Raw genomic sequence first — 23,511 nt, 5'->3', positions numbered from 1 at the left:
AACAAGGTTTTTAAGAAGCCACTGACTTAAGGAGCTGAAAGAAAAAAAAAATTAAGAAAAACAAATACATTGGCAGTAAAAATATGAAAATTAGTGATAGTTCTCTGTCTCCCTGTTTGTCTAAAGTGTATTTTAACTTTGTAGGATACATGAGATTCAGCTTTCAGATCTGTGCTGCCATGAGAAACAGGCTTGGGCAGGTCTGGGTGACACAGAGGGACCTGTGACAGCTCCCCATGCTTTGCTGGAAGGAGATGTCCAAAGGGCATTTTATAAAGGGCTGAAATCACAGGTTTGTGCCCCGTGTTGTGCCAGTGAAAGCAACAGCTAATAACTAGGTCTGTTCTAAAACTCCTTGCCTGCATCTTTCACTCTGCCTCCTGCCCGGGAATGTTTTGGATCCGATCCAAGCTGCAGTGCAGGGAGGGAGCTTCTTTGTTCACCTCCTCTCTGCTGCCTCTGAGCACGTTTAGCTTGTGCTTTCTGGGGCAAGGTTTTCCAGCAAAACAGCAAAGAATTTCCTTAGAAAACAGGCAGACAGAAGAATAAATGTCAGAAGAAACAGGCAGAAGAAATGAGTCCTAAACTGCTGTTAATCATTGTTAGTAAATTCAACAGAACCTCTGTAAGAGTGAACAAAAACAAACACTGTCAAGGCCTTCTGAACAGCCCGGGGGTGTTGCCTCCTACATTTTGTTTTCAGATATAGCTTGGGTCCTTTGATGGTGAGGAAAACATATGGAATATTTCTCCCTCCACCACAGAGAGACTAAAATCCAAGCACTGCCATTTTTCCCCCTGAACAAACCACGTACTTGGAACCACCGCAGTTTTTAAAAGTGTGATGTCAGCTGTACACAACTCCTAGTTCCCTGCTTATTAGATATGAAAAACATCCACAGTTCCTAATTCCCTTTCACCCACAAACATGTAGCTGCTTTCAGTGCTGCTTTGGGGATAAAAATGCTCTTCCAGGCACAATTTCAATGCTGGCTGTGAGCCAGGGCTGCAGAGCTGAGTCATTGTTATACAAGCAGAGCTGAGATGGCACAGAAAAGTCCCTTTGTACTTTACTGGACACGTCAGCTGCTGTTGGCCTTTGAGCATCACGGGACACCTACACAGAACCAACTGTAATTTACTGGACTTTTCCTCTTGTCCACCCCATCATCTGTCTGGGTAATTATTCCTTTTCCATTTTTCCTCTCAAGCTTAACAGCAAATGCATTTTTTGTCAAGCTGTTGGCCTCTCCTAAAGCCTGGCAAACATTGCATCAGCTTTGGAAGCAGTGAAATGAGAGCTGTTAATTCTGGGCACTGGGAAAGTGCTGCCCAAGTACACTGACAATACAACATTTGACCACTGAAATTTAGGGCTCTCAGCTCAGAATATCTCTGACATTTACCGTCATCCAGAGTTCCACCGTAAAGCTCTGGAATTGTTTATGTGAGACTCAGTTTTTTGTTCTGAGTCCTTCGTGAAAAATATGAAACCAATGAAAAAATAGAAAGAATTTCTTTACTATGGCATTTTGCACTTCCATTTTTGTCCTCCAGTTCTTTATCCTGAAACGTCACAGGGGAGCAGAATTTAGCTTCTCAAAACAGCTTCTGCATTTAAAATAAAGTGAACTAATTGTGGAGAGGCACAGAGAGTGACAGATCTGCAGATATCACATGAACAAACTCACTCCAGTTTTCTCCTGGAACTGCTTTTTGAGAGTGCTGGTGGCTCCTGTCTTACAGAGGGTCATTTGTGTGAATCAACATAACGAACCCCTTAAAATGAGCTCCTAAAATTACACTCTGGCTTTCAGTGCTGAGTTCAGTGTTTTTGGGATGGGACAAACCGTGAGTGGTGCTGGCCATGCCCAAGGGGAGACGAATCCTTGCTGCAGCCAGCACAGGCTCAGTTTCAGTGCCTTCCCAATTTCACCACAGTGACTTTTTCCTCCCAAAATATGAGGTGACTGACATGTGATCTGGTTTGACTAAAGGTCTGGGAGTGGCTCAGATGAATTTGTCACCCAGGGTGTGTTCTCCTGCTTCCATTAGAATGAGTAACCGGAGCAGAGGTTCCATAAGGGATAACAGGAAATTGTAACTCGGTGCCCTTTCCAATCAGAGAGGTGCTGAGCCACAGGATTCTTATGCAAATCCTGGCATGTGCCATCCCAGGAGGCAGCCTGGACAGTGGAGTCACATGTTTTTAAAGATTTTTAAAGCTCTTTTCTAGACCAGAGTGCTGATGGATGTTTATTCATCACCGTCCTCTTGCTTTGCCACGTTCCTGGCTGCCACAGGACCCTTTGGTGCCTCTTTGCCTCTCAAGACTCAGCTCACTTGTTTACATCTTTCCCCTTCTTGGAAAGAACATGACATTAAGTCCTGTTGATGACAAATTCTTGATTATATGTCAAACAAAAGAAATTTCCAGTCCTGCAACATTGGCCTTTGTCTTTGGACAAAGATTATTATTCCATTGGTCTTTGGAATGATTATTTTTTTCCCCAACTGAGTGTGATTTGGACACCTCCAAATTTTGTACTTTTCCCTGCATTGATAGTTTTATTTGAGAAACAGCACTGGATTTCAGTGTTCAAGAATAACTTTTTAAAATATATTTACCACTAAAGGGGTGATTTAATATTTTCCTATTTTTTGTTGTTGTTTATTTGGTTGCTTGTTTTGGTTTTGGGGTTTTTCTTTGGTTGTTTGGTTTTGGTTTGGTTGGGGTTATTTTGCTTTTTAAGGTATGTACTCTCTTATTTTCAAGACTATGGTAACAGAATTAGTGCAAGCTAAGTGGGAATCCTGTTAGAAGTCATTTCTCTGCAAAGTTGCCACAATGACTTCAAACCTCAGGAAGGCCTAAACACACTTCCGAAGGCACATCCTGTGCTGTCACAGCAATGCTGTGTTTAAATGAAGCTGTTCATAGCAGAGAAGTGAAACACCACAATTCCAGCAGCACCTTGGATCTGCTGAACACCTCTCTGACTGTGAATATGTGAGGCATGTGTTCACAATGAGAGGGAAAACCTCAGGCTCATGCCTGTGGATGACTGGTATGCCTGGCCTCAGCCCTGGAATCAGAAAATCATAGAATCCTTAAGGCTGGAAAAAACTTTTAAGATCATCAAGTGCACCTGTTAACCCAGCACCGCCAAGTCCACCACTGAACCATGTGCCCAGGTGCCGCCTCCAGTAGCTCCTTGGACACTTCAGGGTTGGTAACTCCAGCACTAGTGCGGCCTGTTCAGTGCCTCAGAGCGGCGAGCAGGAGCAGGGCAGTGACTGTGTGTGCTGGGCACTGCTGAGGCCACACCTCGAATCCTGCCGGCAGTTCTGGGCCCAGCAGAAGAAAAGAGACATTGAGGGGCTGGGGCATGTCCAGAGAAGGGAACAGAGCTGGGGAAGGGGCTGGAGCACCAGGAGTGGCTGAGGGAGCTGAGGGGGGGAACCTTCTCCCTCTCTAGAGCTCCCTGACAGGAGGGTGTGGGGAGCTGGGATCGTTCTCTTCCCCAGGTGACAAGGAAGGATGAGAGGACATGGATGGCCTCAAGCTGTGTCCGGGGAGCTTTAGGCTGCATGTGAGGAAAAGATTTCTTCACTGCGCGTTCCCCTCGTTGTACCCCAGCCCCTCCAGGTCCCGCTGTGTCCCGGCCCGTCCCGGGCCGCCCTCCCGCTTCCACCGTGTCCCCTTAGCCCCTCCCGTGTCTCCTCCCGGGTCCCCATAGCCCCTCCCGTGTCCCCTCCCGGGTCCCCATAGCCCCTCCCGGGTCTCCTCCCGGTTCCCCTCAGCCCCTCCCGGGCCGTGCGCGTCGCGGGGGCGCCCCCCGGTGGCGGCGGCGGAGGCGCGCATGGGGCGCGGCGCGGCGGGCGGCGCGCGGCGCTCCCGGCGGGGCGGCGAGGCCGCGGGCGGGACGCGCCGGGCCCGGGGCAGGAATACGGGGGGGACCCCGGCCGCGGCCAAGGCGGAGCCCCCCGGGCCCAGCGCCATCGATCTGGGGGCGCAGAGTGGGCGCTGGGCCGCCTTCCAGGAGCGGCACCGGCTGAGCTGTGAGGAGGCGGCGCGGCTGCTGCTGGACGCGTAGTGAGTAACGGGGCCGGGGCGGCTGCTCCGCGCTCCTGCCCGAGTCCCGTTCCCGGCAGCGTTCTCTGCGCGGCATCTGCAGAGCGGCTCCGCGAGATGCCGAGAAGGGGGGCCGGGCTGGGATGGGGAGGGGGCGCACGCACCACGGGAAAAAAAAAAGTGGCTTTCTGTGGTAAAGCTTCCCGTGTTTTACGGCTCTCCCATCGAAAATGCCCTTGGGGGCTCCGCGAGGCTCAGCCTGTAAATCTCCACCCACTTCCTGTGCTCGCTCTGTGCAGAGCGCGGCACATCAGAAACTGTCCGTGGGAGGAAAATCTGGAAGGAAAATGTTTTTGCCTTTGCGTTTTGCGACTGACCCGCACGGTGACTGCCCAGCTGCTGTGGAGGCGGCTTGGGGAGGGGGAGAAGCACAAGCTCAGAAATCCCTTGGTCGTAAAGTTCCTCTGCAGTTATAACCCGAAATAAAAGACATTTCAAATATTATGTAGAATCTACTTATCTCTGCTTTCCCCAGCTTTTAAATGGAGGAATATTAGTGGTGTTGGAGGAACGGTGGGGAAATTCAGTTCTCAGTTCCAAGCAGTTTGTTTTGAGTAGATAGCTTTGGTTTACATGTAGGCTTGTGTATGGACACAGCTGTAGGGTCAGCACTGTGACCTGGAGCGTGGTGGGAGGCTGTGTTTGAGAGTCCTCAAAGTGGTGCTCTTCTTTCCTTTTCACCATTTTAATTAAACCACAAAAGCAATTGGTGCAGAGGACAAAAGCCACCCTCTACCTCATTCTGACATATGTTATTAAATACATTTGAGTGGATGTGTTCTGCAAAAGCTCAAGACAGAACTGAATAATGTTGTGTATAGCCTTACTGTTCTCTTGGGCAAAAAGCAAGAGAGGATGATCCCAAAAGCTCTGTTGTGTCTCTCTCCAGTGAATACAGGGGTTTGGTGAAGCACACAGGAGGCTGTCACTGTGGAGCCGTCCGTTTTGAGGTCTGGGCTTCAGCAGATCTGCACGTGTTTAACTGCAAGTGAGTTGGTTTGTTCCCTGTTCCCAGAGATGAGTGTCAGCTCTCTGCTTTTTCCAACCTTTGAGCTAAAGATGAGACAGCTGCAGAACACCCTCTGAGCTGTTTCCGTAGGATTTACCCCTAATTATGTCCTGATCCACTAGAAGATCAGTGTTGGTGATTTCAGGTGCTGCTTTGGGCAGGACTTCATGTCTCACAGCCAGGTTCACACAGAGAGTGTCAGGAGAGATCTAATGAGTCCAGGTGCTCAGCCATCTGCTTTCTGTTTCATGCAGGGGGCTCAAAGCACATTGGTCTTTTCTTAACTTGTTCTTCTCAAATGACATTACAACCCTGACCACATGTGCCTCAAACTAAAACACTCTCTGGTTTCAGTAGTGACCCTCCTTTGCCTGCAACTTGTTTGCTTCCAGCTCATGGGTGAACTGCTGAACTTTACTTTCTTGTTTGCAAGGTAATGAATGTTGGCAAAATTGCCCAAGCGTGCTCTGAACAAATAAGAGGATTTCTCAGGGCTAGAGTTTGTCAAGTTTGTTGAGTTTGTCCTCAACAGTTGTGTCTAAGAATATCTTACTGGGGTACCTGTGTAGGGTCAGTCTTCACAGGTGTGCTCAGCAAAACACTACTGACACCACAAATCCACTTTTGCCACTTACCTCTGAGCCATTCTAGCTGTCAGTGGAATTTCTGTTGTCAAGAGGTCTGATTGCTACTCTACAACATGTCCACTTCTTCTAGAAAGGTCTGCTTTTTCTCTTACAGTTGCAGCATTTGCACAAAGAAACAGAACAGACACTTCATTGTGCCAGCATCACGTTTCAAGCTGCTGAAGGTAGAGTAAGAACACAGTAAGAGCATGGCCATGAGCACAAGCAGTGTTCTCCTCAAAGAGCCAAGAACAAGCAGTTTTCTGCCCTAGGTTTGGTTGGTTGGGGGAAATGGCTGCAATTTAAGCTGTCTGGTGTGGTTGTGTTAGTGCATCTTGTTTAGAGCTCTTGCAGTTCCCAGGCCTGACTTACGTCCTTATGGACACTTAACATAGGGGTTCAGGAAAGGAACAGGAATACACAGTTCTGTATCTCAGATAAAGACAGGAAGGTGGCATTTTAAATTGTTAATTTCTTAGCTACAGGCCCAAAGTAATTAATCTATCTATCTATCTATCTATCTATCTATCTATCTATCTATCTATCTATTTCCATGGAAAACTTACAGTGCTTTTCCTTTGCTTAGGGTGCTGACAATTTGACAACATACACCTTCAACACACACTGTGCTCAGCACACATTCTGCAAGACCTGTGGTGTTCAGAGCTTTTATACTCCTCGTTCTAACCCTGATGGTTATGGTAGGTACAAAGCAAACTGTGATAACCAGAATTAACCACCAAGCAAACACTGGATAAATGCTCCATTGGATGCTGACATGACAGGTGTTAATAAACACCTGGAATTGCAGTTTGAACCTGTAGCTCCTTCGTAAAAAACAATCTTACCTATAATGTGTGGGCTTTTTCCTGTGACAGGATTCTTATCCAGGCTCCTCAGCCTCAAAGCAATAGCATTTACAGTTCCCTGAGATGCCCCAGCCATGGAATGGAGCAGGCATCTCCCACATTTTATGAAAAGCAGGTTTCTGTGTATTCTGTCTTTCTTCAGGAATAGCTCCTCACTGTCTGGATGATGGCACCGTGCAGACCATTATCACAGAGGATATCAATGGCAAGGAATGGGAGAAAGCAGTGAGGGAACATAAGACCATCAGAGACATGTCAAAACCCTGATACACCCTTCCAGCAGCCTTGGGAGCACTGCCATGGAACTGCAGTCTGGGGTTTCCTGCGTGATGGTTGGTGAAATCAATCTCTACTGTTACCTGTTGTCTGTTTCTTAAATAAATCTTTCTATGCTGATTGTCTCATTCCTCTGTGACTCAGTTTTCAAACTGCCTCTGCTCTGTATACCACACCAGGGTTTCTAGTTTGGCACTTTGCCTTTAGCTGTGCTAAAGTTTAAAGCACAATACAAAAGACCTCATTACAGTCACTTGCACCTCATTCCTATGTCCTGCTGAGACTCTTGTGAGTTGATCTTAAGCCCTGTTCTGAATCAAGAGGAAGAGCTCATATTTCAGGAGGGACATTGTGAAGGTGGAGCCTGCAACACAATGTGTATAAAAGAAGCAACAGCAAATGTCAGTGCAATTAGCAAAAATTGCACGATTTCTGATGTTTTATTCAAAAGCTTTGGCTTTTTAAAGTTCTGACTGAATAACAAATGTGGTGTGGTTGTGATATCTGTGGAGATAACATGATCTTTGAAAAGTTACTCCTGATACCTGGATTTTACAAAAGCACCAAGGGAGAGTTGCCAAGCAGTCCTTGCAGCTCTGTGTTCTTGGAGAAACCGTTTGTGCGATATCTTCTCCAGTGCAGAATCCTCCAGGGCTTGACTCCCAATTAAAGTTAATCCAAATTTCTCATCTTATTTAAGCTCTTATAGTGAGGAAATAGAGTAGCTGTTAATCCCATTCTCAGTGTATCAGGCAACAAGATACTCAGAAGGAGGTACACCCAGCCTGGTTTTGTAGTGTGGAGAATGTCACACAAAGAGCATCCCATCCTGTTGAGCACCTAACACAGAAGCTTTCTTGAGTCCTGGGCCTGGCACAGTCGGTTTTTTGCTCATTCTTTTACTCCTGTGAGTGATGTCCTGTCAGAGCAGGCGCAGTGAATTGACCACCAGGTAACGAGAGAAGAGCAGGTAGAGCTGGCGGAACCAGAGGAGTTGGCTGCGATGGAACCGCATGGCTCTCTAGGAGGAAAAACAGCAGAGAGAGCATTACAAGAACCTTCCAGAGATGATGTGAGGGCAATTTCCTGCTCCTGCTATGAGGGTCAGTGCCCATTTATAGGACAGCCTGTTTTAAGAGAACAGGGAGAGGCAGGGGAAGTGGAAGGCTGCCTAAGATCTGGGCCTGTCTGCCCTCGAGTCTGGTGTTGAATGCCTGATGTTCAGAGGGTCCTGCTAGAAAGGACATTATGTGTCACTTCTAATTCCTCCTCCCCACATGATCTTAGGCCTGGGGAAGTGTTCACATGCTGGGAAGCAGGAGCCTGATAGGTGTGTTTGGGAACATCTCTGGTCCTTCTGACCACACACTGCCAGCTGCAACTGAGTCTATTTATAGTGCACCAGCCTAAAAAAGTCAGATTTCAAGAACAATACATGGGAATAATGAACACCACCTTTATCCAAGCTGCTTCCATCAGTAACTCTATCTTTTAACAGCCTCAGAAGCAGGAAAAGTCTGCAAGTTGTGAATTAACAGCACTGTTTTCTGTGTAAATATTTTCATGCTATGGAAGGGGAGTTACTCAGATATAGGGAACTGTGGAGTAAATGTGTGAAATCCTATGCAGCAAGATAGTTTAAAAATGTCCAGTAAAGGGAACTTCTAAAGAACTTTGGACCACAAGTTCACAGTCTGTCTCCATCTTTAGTGAGAGCTGTGATCCAAGGATGTTGTTCCTGGCATGCAGTCATGCCAGGCTTTTAACAGGCCACTCACAGGTTCAGAACACTGTGTTGGATCCAGTTTCCTTTGAAATGCATCCTACATCCTGGAGAGTGTAAAACTCAGTGCCCTGTGACTGAGCTAAAAATCTCAGCCCTGTCCTGTCATGCAGCACATGAGGTAACCTTGCTTGTCCATGTTTTTAAAATCACTGCAGACATTCCTCAGTGACATTTATAACCCATGGGTACAATTACTTCTGACATTCCCTGGGAATGTGACACTTGTGACTAAAGTGCTCACAATGAGGATGAGCCAGTCAAGCAGGTGCCACATATCTCACCTTGGCTTGTTCAGTCTCCTCCTCTGTGAGGATGAAGAGTGCATCCCTGGGCAGGAGGCAGGAAATGAGGACATCCAGGAAAGAAATGTATTTCCTGAAGAGATTTACTGATTCCAGCACGAGCACACGGCACCCTACACAGAGAAAAGGAATAAATATTTCAGAACAGCATTCTTGTAAGGTGCTCTTTTCTCCAGGCTCAGCAGCTTCCCTGTGCTGCTGGCCTTGGGAATCTTTTTTGTGTAAAAGGAGAACAACTTCTGATGCACCCACCAGAATTTCTTTGTGCCCAGTGCACATCTATGACCATTTGCATTGGCTCTTATTCTGTGTGTGATTCTTTGTACAGTTCTTGTTCTGTAATAGCCTGTGAAAAGCAAAGCTAGCTTTGAATACCAAAACTGTGTGGTTTTTTTGCTTGTAATTTAAATTCTTCCTGCATAATTAGGCTAAAAAAAATAGGTGCAGATGATTCTCTGAATGCTGACACTATATCATACAATGGAATTTTAAAACAGTAGTTTCTGGTTCAGCTACCAAAATGTAATTTCATATTTCTACTCCAATTCTTAGCTAGAGAATAAATATTTACAAGCCTCAGGAATCAAATATTAACTCAGGCAGGCAGTTACACTTTAACAGAAGTTCCTGAATTTATTGCAGATGTTTGTGATGAAGCAGATGAAGGTAACAAGATTTCAAGATTCTGCTGACGCTGAAGGGCATTTTTTCCTGTTTTAAAGATCCCTTTGAACTCAAAAGTTAATTGCTATTTTTTTTTTACCATTGCTAAATTGTCTCCACTGATGAGTTCAGAGCCACTGATGGTCCCGTTAAGAGCCTGCAGCTCTCAAGGGAGCTGCTTTGGGATCTCCTTGGTTTGGAAGCTGCTGTGATTATGTTCCACACTTCCCACATTGTATTAAAGTTTGACAGAAGAGGCCAAAGTCACAGTTTACACAGGTGGTCACAGATGCAATTCCATTTGCAATGAGGTTTCCTTCAGTGAGCCCTGAAACAGTGAAATTACACAGAAGAGACAGAACAAAGCTCTCATGGACTCCCTCTGGCACATCTCCAGGATCTTTCAATTCCTTTCTTTCTTTTCTCTTCTCCAAGGGTGTTGTTCCACTTTTCAGCAGCTCTCTCCCACTCTCCAAAGCCAGACCGGTTAACTCTTCATGTCAGTACCGCAGAGGGTGCTGCTCCCCCTCCACTGAAGGAGACACGGGACATTGGGACATTGGACAGCGGGTCACACCGAGCATTCACAGCAGCGATTTTCTCCTGCTGTGGGCAACACTGGGCAGAGGCAGAGCCCTCAATCAGCACGGCGCTCCCAGAGGCGCTGCCGAGCCCGCGGGGCCGTGCCGGGAAGCGGCGGGCGCTGCTCGGGAGCCGCCGAGAGGTGGCGGCATCGGCCGGCTGCGGAGGGGCCCGAGCGGGACCCGCATCCCCCCGGCACCTCCCGGCCCCGCGGGGTCACGGGCAGCAGCTGGGCAACGCCGAGAGCCCCGGGACGTGCGGGAATGTGCGAGCAGCATGGCTCGGATGCCTCCTGACCGAGAACCCGAGCCCCTGTCCCGCTCACAGCCTGCCGGGACAAGGGACACGCAGAGCGGCTCGGCTGCCATCGGCTCCAGTTGCTCTCTCAAGGGATGCTCTGCAGGCACAAGTGCTGCAGTCGCTCACAGAAGTGCCCTGACACTCCTTTTATCTCACTTGGAGATATTTCTTGTTTCCGAATAGCAACCTTGGAAGGAAACCTGCGATGTGTCATGAGTGGGGAAACCATTCTTCCCCTTCCTCTGCAGAGTTGGGGTAGTTTCAGAGGGAAGAATTAGTACAGCGCTTCTCCTGTCCTCAGCAATGGCACCTGTTTGCTTTTCAAAACTTCCTTTCCTGGAAGGCTTTAATGAAGTCTGGCAATGCCACATCAATTCCTACTCACAGTAATGGGAAGAGAGGCTTGGCACCACTCTCTGAAGCTTGGGCTGCTCTGTTAACCAAATGTGCTCTCCCTTTTCTCATTTTTGAACCTGAGAAATATTAATTCCTGAAGCAGTTGGACCCTTTTTCTCCCCAAAGCTCAGCAATAAGGACTCAAAACCATGGCAGTTGATTTCAGTGTGGATGGCTCTGACCTGCTGGGTTCTTCTTGGCCAGATCAGGTGAAGTGGTGGCAGCCAGCTCCCCAAAAAGAAGGGCACTGTAAGAGCCCTCCGTGTCAGTGATCCAACCAGGATTTCCATGTGCTGACAGAAAAGCCTGCTCTGCATGGCAATGTGAGATGAAATAAAGCAGCAAAGGAATGTACAGTCCAGGGAGAGATGGAAAAGGGTTCAGAGAAACAGGCTGATCCCTGCCAAGAGGGGTGAGAGCAGCGCTGCCATTGACAAGTCTGCTCCTGTGACACCAGCAGGTGAAGCTTTTCAGAGCCTGTTGTGCCTGTGACCTGGGCAGGATGGGATTAGCAGTGTAATGCAACCTCTCCAGGTTGGCAGAAAGGGCAGGATCAATATAGCTCATGGATTAGGCTGAGAATAGAAGTGTGTGAAGCCCACAGCCTGCTCAGCTTGTCTTTCCACTTCCAAATCACTCAGGCAGCAAGGATGCCTAGAATGAGGAGCTCCTGAGTGAGCACTCAGTGTGCTGCAGGCCTGCACTGCTCCTGATGGAATGAGGCACAGGTTCTTCTGGAAGAGCACTGGTTATAGCTGGAAGGGGCCAGTGGCAGGGGTGGGAGCACATCCAGCAGTTGTCTTGGCTTCTTGAAACAAGTGCTTGTGCCTGGGCTGGAGAACTTGATTACAGATTATAAAAAGCCTGTTGTGTTTGTGCTGGCTAAAGGCATTAGAAAGCAAAGCAGGATATTTAGGGTGCTCATTTGCATATCACTGAGGCAATGCAAGGCTTAGCTGGCTTTTGCATTTGCAAGATTTTCTGTGGATTCCCTGATCACATGGGCTTACACAGGCTCACCCACAAACAACTCCCTCTTCCCAACAGCAGCGCAGCACTTTTCCACAGCCTGAACATGTCTTTCAGCTCCATCCAGACAGCCTCAATCCCAGCATCACTCTTGTTTCACTCTTGTTTCATTAAGCCCCTCTGATGCACAGCCCTGCACGCCTGCCAGATCAAATTATAAATACTGGGAATTTCAACGAGACTGGAACTATATTTGGAAAGGCTTAGCATAAGCAGCAGCATGGGAGCTCCCCGTTCCTTTGGTGTTTGTAGGTCATGTCAGATGTGATGTAATCAGAGCAGCAAGGCTTGCACAGAGCTCCAGCAGTCTCTTGATGCTGCTGGAGAAATGGAAATGTTCTCTATATGTGGGTCTGTTTCAAACCTGAATGGATTTGAGGCACAGCCCATATTCAGGACCAGAGTGAAACCTGCATGAGCAGCACATGAAGGTGGCTCAGTGTAGATGGGGCCTGACAGCCAGCACCGACATCAACCACTGCAGCTCCTTGTCCTTTGTGCTGCACACAGAGCTCTGCTGCTCTGAACAAAGAAAAGGTCCTAGGAAGGAAGCTGGCACTAATAGTCCTCTTTCATGAACTGGGCAACTGAAGGGACTGGAGTCAGAGTTCAGCTTAAGGGCATTCTGCCATCTTGGCTCATGCTGTCTCATTAGGCCTGCAACTTCCTGCTAGCAGAGAATTAAAACTGATTTGCTGTGACTCATTCAAATCCTACAATGATTTGGGAATTAGCATTAAAGGAACACAGCCTGGATGGCTGCTGAGGGAGCAGCATATTGACTGGGTGGGCCTGGCTCAGCCACCTTCCTGTGCTCTGTGCAAACAGCTGAGTGACAGCTTTGTGCTTAAATGAGGTCCACACATTTGTCCCTGGGCAGGCCCTGTTTGCTAGAGATAAGGGCTGCAGCTCTACTCTAGAAAAGGGGTCAGGAGAAACCTCTTTCTGTACTTCCTTTATTTTCCCTACTTGTACAGAGAATTTCTGGGAGATTCTTGCTCACAGGTGGAAGAAACCACTACAATTTGTTGTGCCACTGCAGATTTCAGGTTCCTTTCCCGAGCACATTTTGGTGGAGGCTTAACTTGCTACATGCAAATATTTTTGACTAAGTGGGTAATTGTTTCTGAGACTTTTGTCACAGAAAAGGGAAAAGGCTTGTAAGCAAGATATGACCAATAACTCTGACTAAGCTGAGGGACCTGGAAAGAGCACTCAAATTCAACCAAGAGGCACAGGCCAGACATCACACCACTCAGGCAGGACAACCCCAGGAGACTGAAAAGTGACTGTAGAGAAGCCTGAACAGGTAAAAAATTGCAGGAAGATAAAAGTTCAGCTGTAGGTTTCATCTGCAGTGCAGCTGTGAGCTGGGCAGCTGGAACCCTGGACACAAGAGTAAAGGACTGCAGGGTGGGGATGTGAGGTGGGATGGGAGATGATGGACTCCTACCTTCAGGTAACTTCCCCTCTGAATGCAGGTACCTATGAAAGAAAAGATACAAGGGGGTCAACTCAGTGGAATTACTCAAGCCCTGATTTTACAGGAATAAAACCCTGCATGCTAAACCAACCCCTTTCATTTAACACACAGTGACAACAGCCAATCTTGTGAGAAACTTCAGGAGCCCACACTGGATTCACCTCAGGCAGGGCTAAGCCTCGTTCCCCACACTATTCTGCCATTCCTTTCCTCATTCTGGCTGCTTGGGACACATCACAAATCAGCTCCATAAAGCAAATTCACTCTCAGACTTCTTAAGGGAAACCCAAGAGGCTGCCAAAGGCTGTTCACCCCTGGGAGCACCTCTGGCTGTGTAAAGTCCAGGCTATGCTGGCCAGGGGCATTGTCTCAGCAGCTGCTCCTCTTCGGGCACCAAAAAAACTTTTTTTCTAACCCAGGCCAGCACTGGGACATCTGAGAAACTTCTCTGGCTTTTTGCTCACCAAGACTTTGATCCCTTCATGACTTTGTCCTGGGGAGTCTCTGTAACAAAACAGAACGGGAGGGCCAAGAATGGGAGATGTGAATGGTGATGGCACTTCCATGAGGAAGTGTAAGCAAATGACCTTGGGATAGTGAGGGCATCAGAAGGTGGTAATATCAATTCCTTTCTTAATTCTCTTGTTTTTCCTGCTCATGGCTTGGGGAGCACTTGAGCTGACATTCCCATCCTGGATTTGGCCCACGGCAGGGGCTGGGAAACAGCAGGTCTCCAGCAGATGGCACTCAGGGCTGTCCCACACCCAGTCCTGCTCTTCCAGGAGAAAAAGAAATCCAAACAATGGAACATTTGCCAAAACGAGAAAGGAAATAATAATAATCATAAAGTTATTTAACCCTATGTAATATTTAAAGAGATTGTTATCACCTTATAGTGGTGTATCTAACAAAGGACAATGTGCCAGTTCATGTGTAAATCAGCCAGGATAAAAGATGCATTATATGTAAACTGCTGTGTTTCTCCAGTCACTTTCAAACTAGGATTATCTCTGGCTGTTGGTTAAGTTCAAGGAAAAGGATTAGCTACACAGGCCTAGACAAAATAGGAAGCACGGAGTGATGAATACCCAATGCAATACAAAGCAAAAATCAAGCCAGAAATGCAGGTCATGACAGAACTCAAACAGCAATCAGAAAACATATTTAAACAGATTCTCCTGTCAGTGGTGTCCTCTGCTCCAGAGCCAAAGCAATGCCATTTCCTACTAAACAATGGCCTTGGAATAGTGACCTGGCCACCTTCTACCCCACCACTCAAGTCTTACTGCTCTGACAAAGATTGTTAAATGTTGCCTTGTAATTTAAATATCTCCATTAATATCTGCTCTGCTCTTCTGCCAGAGGTTTCTTCCCTCACAAGTGGAATCTGGCCACACAAAGAAGTGATTCAGCACTTGGTATAGTTAGCAGGGAACCTTTTAGAATAAGCTTGGAGAGATAAAGCAGTGAGTGGTTGTGAAATTTGACAAACTCTCTGAAGGCCCAGTGTCTGTTCTGGGTGTGCTGCTCTGCCATGGAGGCACCTTCAAAGCACTGAGCTGCTCCAAGAGGGAGCTAATAATAACCATTCCTGTCACTAAAAACAGGAGTGAGAGATCCAGCTCATATGGAAATGTTTCAGCAGGAGCAGGGAGCATCTTCAGCAGGGAAGAAAAGTGTGAATCAGCAGTAAATTAAGGAGTTTGTGCTTCTGTAAAGGTTCAGGGAGACACAAACTATGTTTGGTTACTGAAAGGTCCTCAAAGCTGCTGCCAGCTGACCTGTCACTCATCTGGAAGAACAGGCATGAAGAAACTGCATCTCTCCTCATCCTTTTTGTCCCGATCCAAATGCTTCAATTCTCAGCAAGGCTCAGTGCAGAGCCCTGGGAACGGGCTCCACCCAGCTCTGTGTGCAGAGGAATTGCAGCCTTGCTCATTTCTATTTCTCTGTGGTTGCAGAGAGAGAGAGAGAGAGAGAGAAACATGAAGCTCTACCTCCTGCACACGTTCACAAAATGAGCCAATCCTCTCCCAAATCCATCTTCTCGCTCCCATCTCCACCCTGCTGGAGCGTCTCCATGGGACACATCCAAATAGGGGAGAGGTTGCAGTTCTCAGTTGTTGCCATTTTGGGAATGTTGTTTTACAGATTGGACTTGCTGTGGTTTGGGCGAAATGAGTTTGGCATAAAATCTCAAAAAGTAAAACACAAACAGGCTCTTTTTCAGGAGATTTTTCCATGTGGGTGTTGTTTTTTTTTTCTCAGAGAGACTTTTTATAATCCTTTTTAAACATAAAGTGACCTAAGGTGGCTCATTCCCACCCACTGCCCAAATGCCCGAGCCCGGTGATTACCTCTCCCTGCACCCTCTCTGCTATGCCTGTGGTAGGTTCAGATCCACACGTGAGACCCTCTGCAGTGAAGAATTTGGGAAGACCATGAGGCATCCAAAGGCTCCAACCATTCCTGCCCTGCAAGAGCTCAGCTCCAGCTCCTCCCTCAAGGCCCAGCTGCTTTGAAGGCTGTTGCTGTCTGCAGCCACTGGCTCCATCTGCTCAGCAAAAGCACTGAGATGGCCCAATGCTCTCACCCTGCAAACTGCAGCACTGAGCTTGCTCCCAAATTCCCTGTCTTTACTCAGGCATCCTCTAGGAAAGGTGTGGGTGGGTCAGCTCCTCTGTGACACTGACCAGTGAAACCTCCCAAGCTGTTCCAAGAAGGAACAGGTCAAGATGGAGCACAGAATTCCTTCGGGGCTCATGCCCACAAGGGTGTGTTACAGTTTGGGTGATGTTTGATGAGAAGTTGTTCATTCAATTCAATGACTTCACTCTCCAAATAGTTTCCCAAGCCAGAGGCAAAACCCTTCACTGAACTGACTGCTGGCTGCTGAGGAGCACTGGGGAATTACAGTTTTGAAGAGCATGGCAAAGAATGGATGTCTTAAAGCTGCATTGGGGCTCCATTTAGGATCCCAACCTCTAATCTGCCCAATTAATCTGATGAAACAGATGTAAGGGAGGAAGAACAGGCAGTCTCCTAGGAATCACAGACACATTAGAAGGATATACTTGCCAGATGTTGGATGTCTGCTCTCTGGAATGCCTCTTCCTTCCCCAGCTGGACTTTCTGGCTCCATTTCCATGCACCCTGAGCTACACCATGGAGCAACACTTTGTACAACACTGCTCAGGCACTGCACTCACACATGGGGCAGTGGCAAAAGATGATTCTGCCAGTGGCAATCCAGAGATCTTCCAGCTATTCCAGCTGTTCCTGCTCTGTGCTTTGGGCCTTGCACTGTCTGAGAGAAGAATGTGCTCCCCTCACTGCCAGCAGCCCAGGGACACAGGGAAGAACACCCCTTCTGTTTCTTTGGGAAAAAAGTGCCTTTTTTAGGGGGAATCCCTTCTGTGCTGTGCTCCATGCTCAGCTTTAATCTTAATGGCTCTCAACAGTGTCATGGAAGGACACTGGGATGAATGAACTTGGGGAAAGGGATATAGAATGAGATAAAATCTAGAATACATACCCAGCTATGGGATATATGCCAGGGCACAGAGCTTTGAGGGGAAGTCTCAAGGATGGACAGCAGAGTACAATTCTGTCCCAGCCTTATGGGGACAGTCTGGCTGCAACCACAGCCATCACTCATAAGGTCCCCCAGGACATTTAAGATCAGTAAAACAAGTGAGAAATGCATGGGCTGCAGCTGCTGAAAGGAGGGAGAGATCTTCCAGCCCCACACTGTAAGACGGCACCAACTAAAAACGATAAATGGGATATAATTCACTGTTATCAAGCTAATCACCCAAACTCAGCTTCCTCCCTGTCCTTCAAGACCTGGCCTTGGGAATTCAACAGAATTTCACAGCAGAACTGTGTTTTCTTGGGGAGGGACGCAGTTGGTGGCCTCTGAGAATGGCTCTCACCATGTGGGATTGGCTGGACACTGCTCTGCTCATTGTTTCCATACACAGATTTGCTGCTGGCATTTAACTAACCCTCCTCTTCCAGGGAGCCTCAGTGCAGCCCTTCTGCACAGTATCCATGGCATTCAGGAATGGGGCATTTGGTGGCCAGGATGGGACATGGGAGTGCAACAAGGTATTGGTGGCACTCAGGCTGCATCCTAATCAACTACTGAGTGATAAAGCTCCCAGATATTATCTCTATGCAGCCTCATTTACAACCTGCCACAGAGCTGGTGAATGTTAAAAAACATCCTGCAGGACTGAGAGGTGTTTTTCCAAATGGAATTGACGAGAATAGGCTCAGCTAATGATTCCTTGATGTAGCATTTTATATGGCATCATTGATAGAAGTTTTATAGATGCAGTTGCTATAACAACAAAATGCACAGTGGTTAAATATAGCAGCTCCTATTTTCCACTCAGTTTGCTCTGCCCTAAGCAGACAAGACTATTCTTTTCTGTTCTAGCTGGGATGAAATGGATTTGATAGCTCACTAAAGAAAACAAGTGGTACAGTCCTTCTTTTTCCTCCTCAAAAAGATGATTCCTTTCCATCCTAAGCAAGCAAACAACAAACCAAACAGCCCCTCATTTGCCAGGCTCCTGGGCAAGAGGGGTTGTTTAAAATCAAAATGCACAGTGACTCATGCAAAACCAAACCACCTTGATATTACATGTGATCTCAGCATAGAGAGATATTATTTCAGAGTGCAGGAAAGAGATTTTCCAATATTCCTGTCACACAGTATTTACCAAGCTCATTACCACAGTGCCTAGTGACTGGCCAAATGCTGAGAGGGGATAAAGTGACCTGGATGTCACTCAAGACCTACCCTGTGGATGAGTATAAAGGATCCAACCTCCCATGGCCACAGGGAAAGCTCCTGTTTTAGGGGACAAGAGAGGATGACGTTACCAAATCAAGGTACAGAAGATTGCTTCCAGTTCTCTGCTTTGCTGCAGTGGGTTTTTCTTAGGTTTGGGTTGGGTTTTTTTTCTGTTTGGAAGCCAGAACTGAAATACTCCCAGGGGAGACTGAAATCAAATAGCAATTTGTGTTCCTCTCCCATCCTGTTTTTTCTTATTTTTCCCTTCCAGAAGAACAAATACATCCTTGAACCTTGGCATTTCTCAGTTCCTCCCAGATCTGAAGGCCAGGCAGGCACACAGCAGCAGCTGGACTCCTGCAAGCTGTCAGGAGGAAAGTTGCTGCAAGGGAAAGAGCTCATTTCTCCTGAGTAGTTCCTGCTCCTTTGAACATAACCTCTCAGTTCCAGACACTGGAAAGAATATTTATGCCCTTAGCAGACAACACTGAGCATCTGCTCAGCTGTGACCATTTCCTGAACAGTTTTATTCCTTGAAGCTGTTCAATAATTTGCACTTCCAGAAGTGAGGAGCTGTGGGAGGGGTCACAGAACCTGTTCTACCCCTGCTCTTGCAGAAAGTAATCTCATGGAAGTGGGCACAAGCCTGTCTCCCAGAGACTGGGAACATCCAAAAGAGCTGAAGGTCCCTGCACCAGCCCCCTGCTTCATTCTTTCCTCCACTTTTCACAGTGGAGGCAGAACCCTGCAGGACTTGTTTAAAGATGGTTAATAAATACATTGCAGATGATACCTGGAGGGGAAAGGTCGTTTGCCTTTCTCTTGCCATGTAGCACTGGGGCCCCAGGGGCAGCCCCTGCTGCTCTGCAGAGCTCTGCTAGCACAGGGGGACAGGAGAAGCCTCAGTTTATGCTCCCAGAGCTGCCTGTATTGGCCAACATGTGAGAACTCATCAGGGCACTGAGAGTCAGGAGTGATACAGTCACGCTCTACTTCCTCCATAACACAAACTGAAAAATAATGAGGGCAAGCAAGCCACTAAAAATAAACTTAACCTTTCAGCAGCCACAGCACCACTCCTGCCACATGCAGATGATGGGGCTATCATGATTAATTCTGCTGATTCAGGACTGGAAGGGAGACAAGACACAAAGAAGCCCTTAGTTAATGAGAACTGCTGCTGCTCTGGTGTCCCTATCAACACAGATCTCATCAGCCCAGACTATGTTCTGCAGTAGCTGAGGACGAATGCAAAGCTCTGGGTTCAAGGGAATTGTAGACAATGAGCATTACCTGGTAACATGCTCTGAGACAAGAAGAGGGTTAAATCCCACTGCACACACAGGAAACATGAAGCATGAAGGTGGGAAAGTGATTTCTACACAGCCATGAAGTAAGGTAAGAGTAGAACTGGGATCAAAATCAAAAGTTTTCCTTAAATTTCTCATGTACAGCTCAGCTGCTAACTTGTTTTCCCATGACATCTTCAGGGTGGAGGAGGACACCTAGCAACCTGCCTTTCATTTCTCTTTGTAGGTCATACAGCAGTTGAGTGAGCAAACAGAGGCCCAGGCAGCTGGAAGCTCTTTAGTCCCTCTGTGCCAATGTTGTGTGTGTTGGCCATCAACCTCTGCTCCTCAGCCATCAGCCTTTGCTCAGCCTCTGCTCACTCCTCAAACCGTGCCTGAAACCATCTCCCCACTCAGCCCAAAGACACTGCTTGCTTTAACTCCACCCCCTCTCCTCTGCTAGGCTATGTCAGAAGTTGCTGGGAAAAGGCAAGATCACCCTCTGACACTGAATTCAAGCTGTCAAAGCTCTCAGCATCTTCCCAGAGGAGCTGAAGGATCCAGCATGGGTTCTGTGGCACTGTGGCTTTCTCTAGCAAGTGAGAAAGGCTGTGATGTTGTCAGCAAGGAGAGCCAGAAGAATTTGTTTATCTGAATTGCACAGATGATTCAGAAAACAAATGGGTGCTATAAATACAAAGCTATACTTGCAAAGAGTTCTTCTCATGCCTGGGAAAAGCAGAGGCAGTTCTGGAGGAAATCTCTCTAGGACACCGTGAGGTCTGAATGAGCAGAGGGTTAAAGTAAAATACAGTGGCTGTCTTGCCAGTGTAATTTTAGTGATTTTAATAAAGGGATTTTTGTCTATTAACCTTACTATCAAAGTACAGAGATAGAGGGTCCCATAATGTAAGGAATAAAAAGGTGAAGGATCTAATGGACTCTTCCTAAAAGTGGCAAATAGGGACAGCTCCTGTGAAAGAGCAATGTTCTCAGGGCAGAGAGGTAAATTCAGGTACCTGGACAAGATGGCAACATCTTCTGGTGAAGAACTTTCCAAAACCCACCTGCCACCAGCTCAGGCATCAGGTATTCACACTCTCCTCAAAGCAGAAGTGCAAAGTGACATATTTAAGTGGGATCAAGGACAGGAAAAGCAAAGAGGGCCCAGTAAAAGGGAGACTGGCAAGGTCCCAGCTGATGGAACATTAAAAGATTATTTCCAGAGCTGTGGCAGTTTCTCCAGTGTCATGTGCCACAGCCTGGCACTGAGTTGGAGCCGTGAAGTGAGTGCTGCCCCTGGTTCTGCTTCCACAGCAGCACCACGAGGATCCTGCACCCAGAGGATGCACCATGGAGGCCCCCAGAGAAGTTTGCAGACACTGTACCTGACAGCAGTGTAAAGAGAGATGTGGTTGGCATGGCCACTCACTCCTCCCGCATCAAACGTCACCACCTGCAATAAAACCACACAACAAGAAGCAATTAGGAGCAGGAGGAGGAGGAGCCTGTGCAGTTCCCAGTTTTGACATCCAAGCCCTGTCCCAGCCTGTTGCTCTAATAGAGTTGTTTATGTGTTGCACAATGAAGCCTTGTGTGTGTGAACTCCTCATGCCACAGAAACACAACCAAACAAACAAGCCACTCTGGAACTAGATGACTACACAGCCTAACAGCTTAAACAACAGAAAGATGACAAAGATCATGTCCCCACTGGCAGGATGCACTTGTTACTTATTACCAGGGCAAAAGGTCACTTTCGAAGTGATCTGTTGCAAATGTGTTCCTGACCTGAGAGGTCCAGCTCTATGAATCACTGTCTCCTGGATCTGAGAGCATCCTCCAGTGCCTGTGGATGACAGGGTGAAGGTATGGTTTGCTGAGCTGTGAATCAGCACATTGCTGCAACAAGAGCCACACAAGCATCCATGACTGTCCTGGTTGTAATGAGGCTTCACCACAGAATAACAGAGTGATAAAATAATCTGATAGGAGAAGAAGACTTTTTAAACAATCTAAATGCACTTTTGTACAACCAAATCAGGCTTTTCACTGAATGAGATCATATTGTTAATTGATTTTCTGCAAGGAGAAATGGGAACTCCAAAATGCAGAAGTAATGTGTGAACACAGCAGTGATCAGAGCACAGAACACCCCTGGCTGCCTGCCCTCAGACCCACCAACAGTGTGTCAGGGCTGAGGCATCACCCTGGGGACTCACTCCCTCTCTGGGGCTGTGCAATGGGTACTTAAAGGCTCCTAGTTCCAACCAAGCAGCACAGAGTGCAGAGTGGACAGGGAATGTGTGCCCATTCTCTTTCCAAGGAGTGAAAGTGACAGTCCCTGGACAGGCCCAGCAGCAGAGCTCTCCACAGCTCCCTTCTCTGGCACCACGAAGAAACCAACTCCCATGTTTCAGGCAATGTTTGCTTCCTTGCCAGCTTGTTCTCCCTTCAGGGAAGGAAATGCTACGGCCTGGCTCACTCACTGCACCTCCCTTCTCAAAATCTATTTTATATGCAAGGCCTGGAGCACTGGGTTAGAGATCAGGGAAAGATCAAAAGCCACTGTGCCCACCCTGCAACTTACTCCTCCACTCTCCAGCAGGAGAGGCCCTCTGAGACACGGGATATTGAGTCAAGAGGAAGAGGAAACACTAAGGCAGTGATAAGAAATACTTCAAAACCCACAAACTTTACACAAGCCTGCTTATAAACCCACCCACCCAGGACAAGCCCACAGTTAGACTTTCTACTTTGCCCAGTGGCTGCCAGCAGGGACCAGTTTGCTCTTTGCTGGTGGGACCAAAATCGGTTTCATTCACGTATGAAGAAGCATTTTCAGTCAACCCCTATTTTATACGGAGAAAAAAGATGTGTTTAACCTTGGCTGCTGCTGCACATCAGCACTACCAGAGAGCTCTGCAGAGCCTGCCATGGTGCTGAGCCTCACCATGGACATCAGCTTTTGGAGGAGCTCATCTGGAAACACACAAATTCAGCACAGCTCAGGGTGAGCACAGCACCCTGGGCTTTACAGATAAGAAAAAAACACACTCTGAGGTCACTCCTACTTAGAGTGGTACTTCCCTAAGATGACAACACTCACTGCAGGTAGAATAAATTCCTCTTCAGGTGAATAACAGTGTGAGTCTGATAAGGGCTGGACTTGCACTAAACCTTTTTACTCAGTGGGGACAGAGAGAGGGTTTGTCTCTTCTGCCTGGTCCCTGATTTCAACGGAACTTGTACAAACAGAACATTTTTAAGAGCAGTACCCTGCTGTCAAACGTGGTTGAAATTAGCCAATGGGCTCTAAATTATTTTGAAACATGCATGTGCACATATATATAAATACAATTGCATTATTCCTGTTTCCTTAGGAAATCAAGTTAAAAACCCCAGACAAGACAAAACACAATTTTTTTTTTCTTCTGTGGAGGTTACAAGAGAACAAACCAGAAGACTGAGATAAGAGACTTCAGTGAGCAGACTAAATAAACTAATCATTGCTTTTACAAAACTGGCTTGGGCCAACTGTGGGAGCAACAAGGCTGGGTTAGGAAATATTCTTGACATGGGAATTATCTGCCTAGAAACACCTTTGGAGGTTTTTCTTCTCCACATCTGTTTTCAAATGAAGCTCCTGAGCTTATGTAATGTCTGAATCAGCTGAAGAGATTACACAGAGCCCATTTCCAATTGCTGTAGTCCAGTTTACTGTTAGGACATTTACACCTGAATTGCCTGTCTCTTCAAATAAAGGAATCTTTAAATACAATCCCCGAGGTATCTGCACAGTGACTTGGTCAAGGTGGCATTGCCTTTGTCTCACCCCTCTCAGCTCACATCTGCCTCTGGAACAGGAGGGATGCCCCACCCTAAATATATCATATATCATCTAAATATCTACAGAAGTCATCTAACAGGGCTCCAGATTCCACAGTACCACTGTGCAGTTC

The 23,511-nt window shown here is 47.2% G+C and overlaps 2 protein-coding genes and 1 long non-coding RNA gene across 6 annotated transcripts in view; 1 reads left to right on the top strand and 2 right to left on the bottom strand.

Moving 5' to 3' along the window:
• Window positions 1–149: 149 nt before the first annotated feature.
• LOC147649627 (uncharacterized) lies at window positions 150–5,949 on the bottom strand. Its single transcript, XR_015278540.1, has 3 exons — window positions 5,780–5,949; window positions 3,150–3,587; window positions 150–521 (listed from the first exon to the last, which is right to left on the bottom strand). It is a non-coding gene; the product is annotated as an uncharacterized LOC147649627 (long non-coding RNA).
• Window positions 3,861–7,043, top strand: CENPV (centromere protein V). Of its 2 annotated transcripts, XM_086859658.1 has the most exons (6): window positions 3,861–4,093; window positions 4,288–4,368; window positions 5,004–5,123; window positions 5,886–5,955; window positions 6,357–6,471; window positions 6,782–7,043. In XM_086859658.1, the coding sequence occupies exons 1-6, from the start codon at window positions 3,864–3,866 to the stop codon at window positions 6,904–6,906; spliced, it is 741 nt and encodes a 246-aa protein (XP_086715784.1). In that variant the 5' UTR covers window positions 3,861–3,863; the 3' UTR covers window positions 6,907–7,043. The 2 variants fall into 2 exon arrangements, with proteins under 2 accessions (XP_086715784.1, XP_086715783.1); XM_086859657.1 differs by lacking the exon at window positions 4,288–4,368 and having other exon boundaries at window positions 3,861–4,096; window positions 5,025–5,123.
• Window positions 7,044–7,315: 272 nt separating this feature from the next.
• Window positions 7,316–23,511, bottom strand: part of PIGL (phosphatidylinositol glycan anchor biosynthesis class L) — a 54,411-nt gene continuing 38,215 nt past the window's right edge. Inside the window, exons 4-8 of one of the 3 annotated variants that reach the window (XM_086859655.1) lie at window positions 20,938–21,005; window positions 13,427–13,458; window positions 9,256–9,349; window positions 8,983–9,116; window positions 7,316–7,936 (exon numbers count right to left, since the gene is read on the bottom strand). In XM_086859655.1, the coding sequence (XP_086715781.1) occupies window positions 8,993–9,116; window positions 9,256–9,349; window positions 13,427–13,458; window positions 20,938–21,005 (318 nt within the window). In that variant the 3' untranslated portion in view covers window positions 7,316–7,936; window positions 8,983–8,992. The remainder of the gene's footprint in view (window positions 7,937–8,982; window positions 9,117–9,255; window positions 9,350–13,426; window positions 13,459–20,937; window positions 21,006–23,511) is intronic. The other 2 variants (XM_023939535.2, XM_086859656.1) reach the window with 2 other exon arrangements.

This window comes from Cyanistes caeruleus, chromosome 21 (assembly GCF_971803275.1).
Source record: "Cyanistes caeruleus chromosome 21, bCyaCae1.hap1.1, whole genome shotgun sequence".
Classification (NCBI taxonomy): Eukaryota; Metazoa; Chordata; class Aves; order Passeriformes; family Paridae; genus Cyanistes; species Cyanistes caeruleus.
The sequence above is the reverse complement of the archived record's forward strand: the minus strand, read 5'-3'. Positions and strand labels throughout refer to the sequence as shown.

What these genes read in the sequence shown, in the direction of transcription:
- CENPV (XM_086859658.1), top strand. Translation starts at nt 3,864, where the DNA reads ATGGGGCGCGGCGCGGCGGGCGGCGCGCGGCGCTCCCGGCGGGGCGGC. An exon ending in CCACTTCCTGTGCTCGCTCT is followed by an intron (nt 4,369 to 5,003) that starts GTGCAGAGCGCG and finishes TGATCCCAAAAG; the next exon opens with CTCTGTTGTGTCTCTCTCCA. An exon ending in CACGTTTCAAGCTGCTGAAG is followed by an intron (nt 5,956 to 6,356) that starts GTAGAGTAAGAA and finishes TCCTTTGCTTAG; the next exon opens with GGTGCTGACAATTTGACAAC.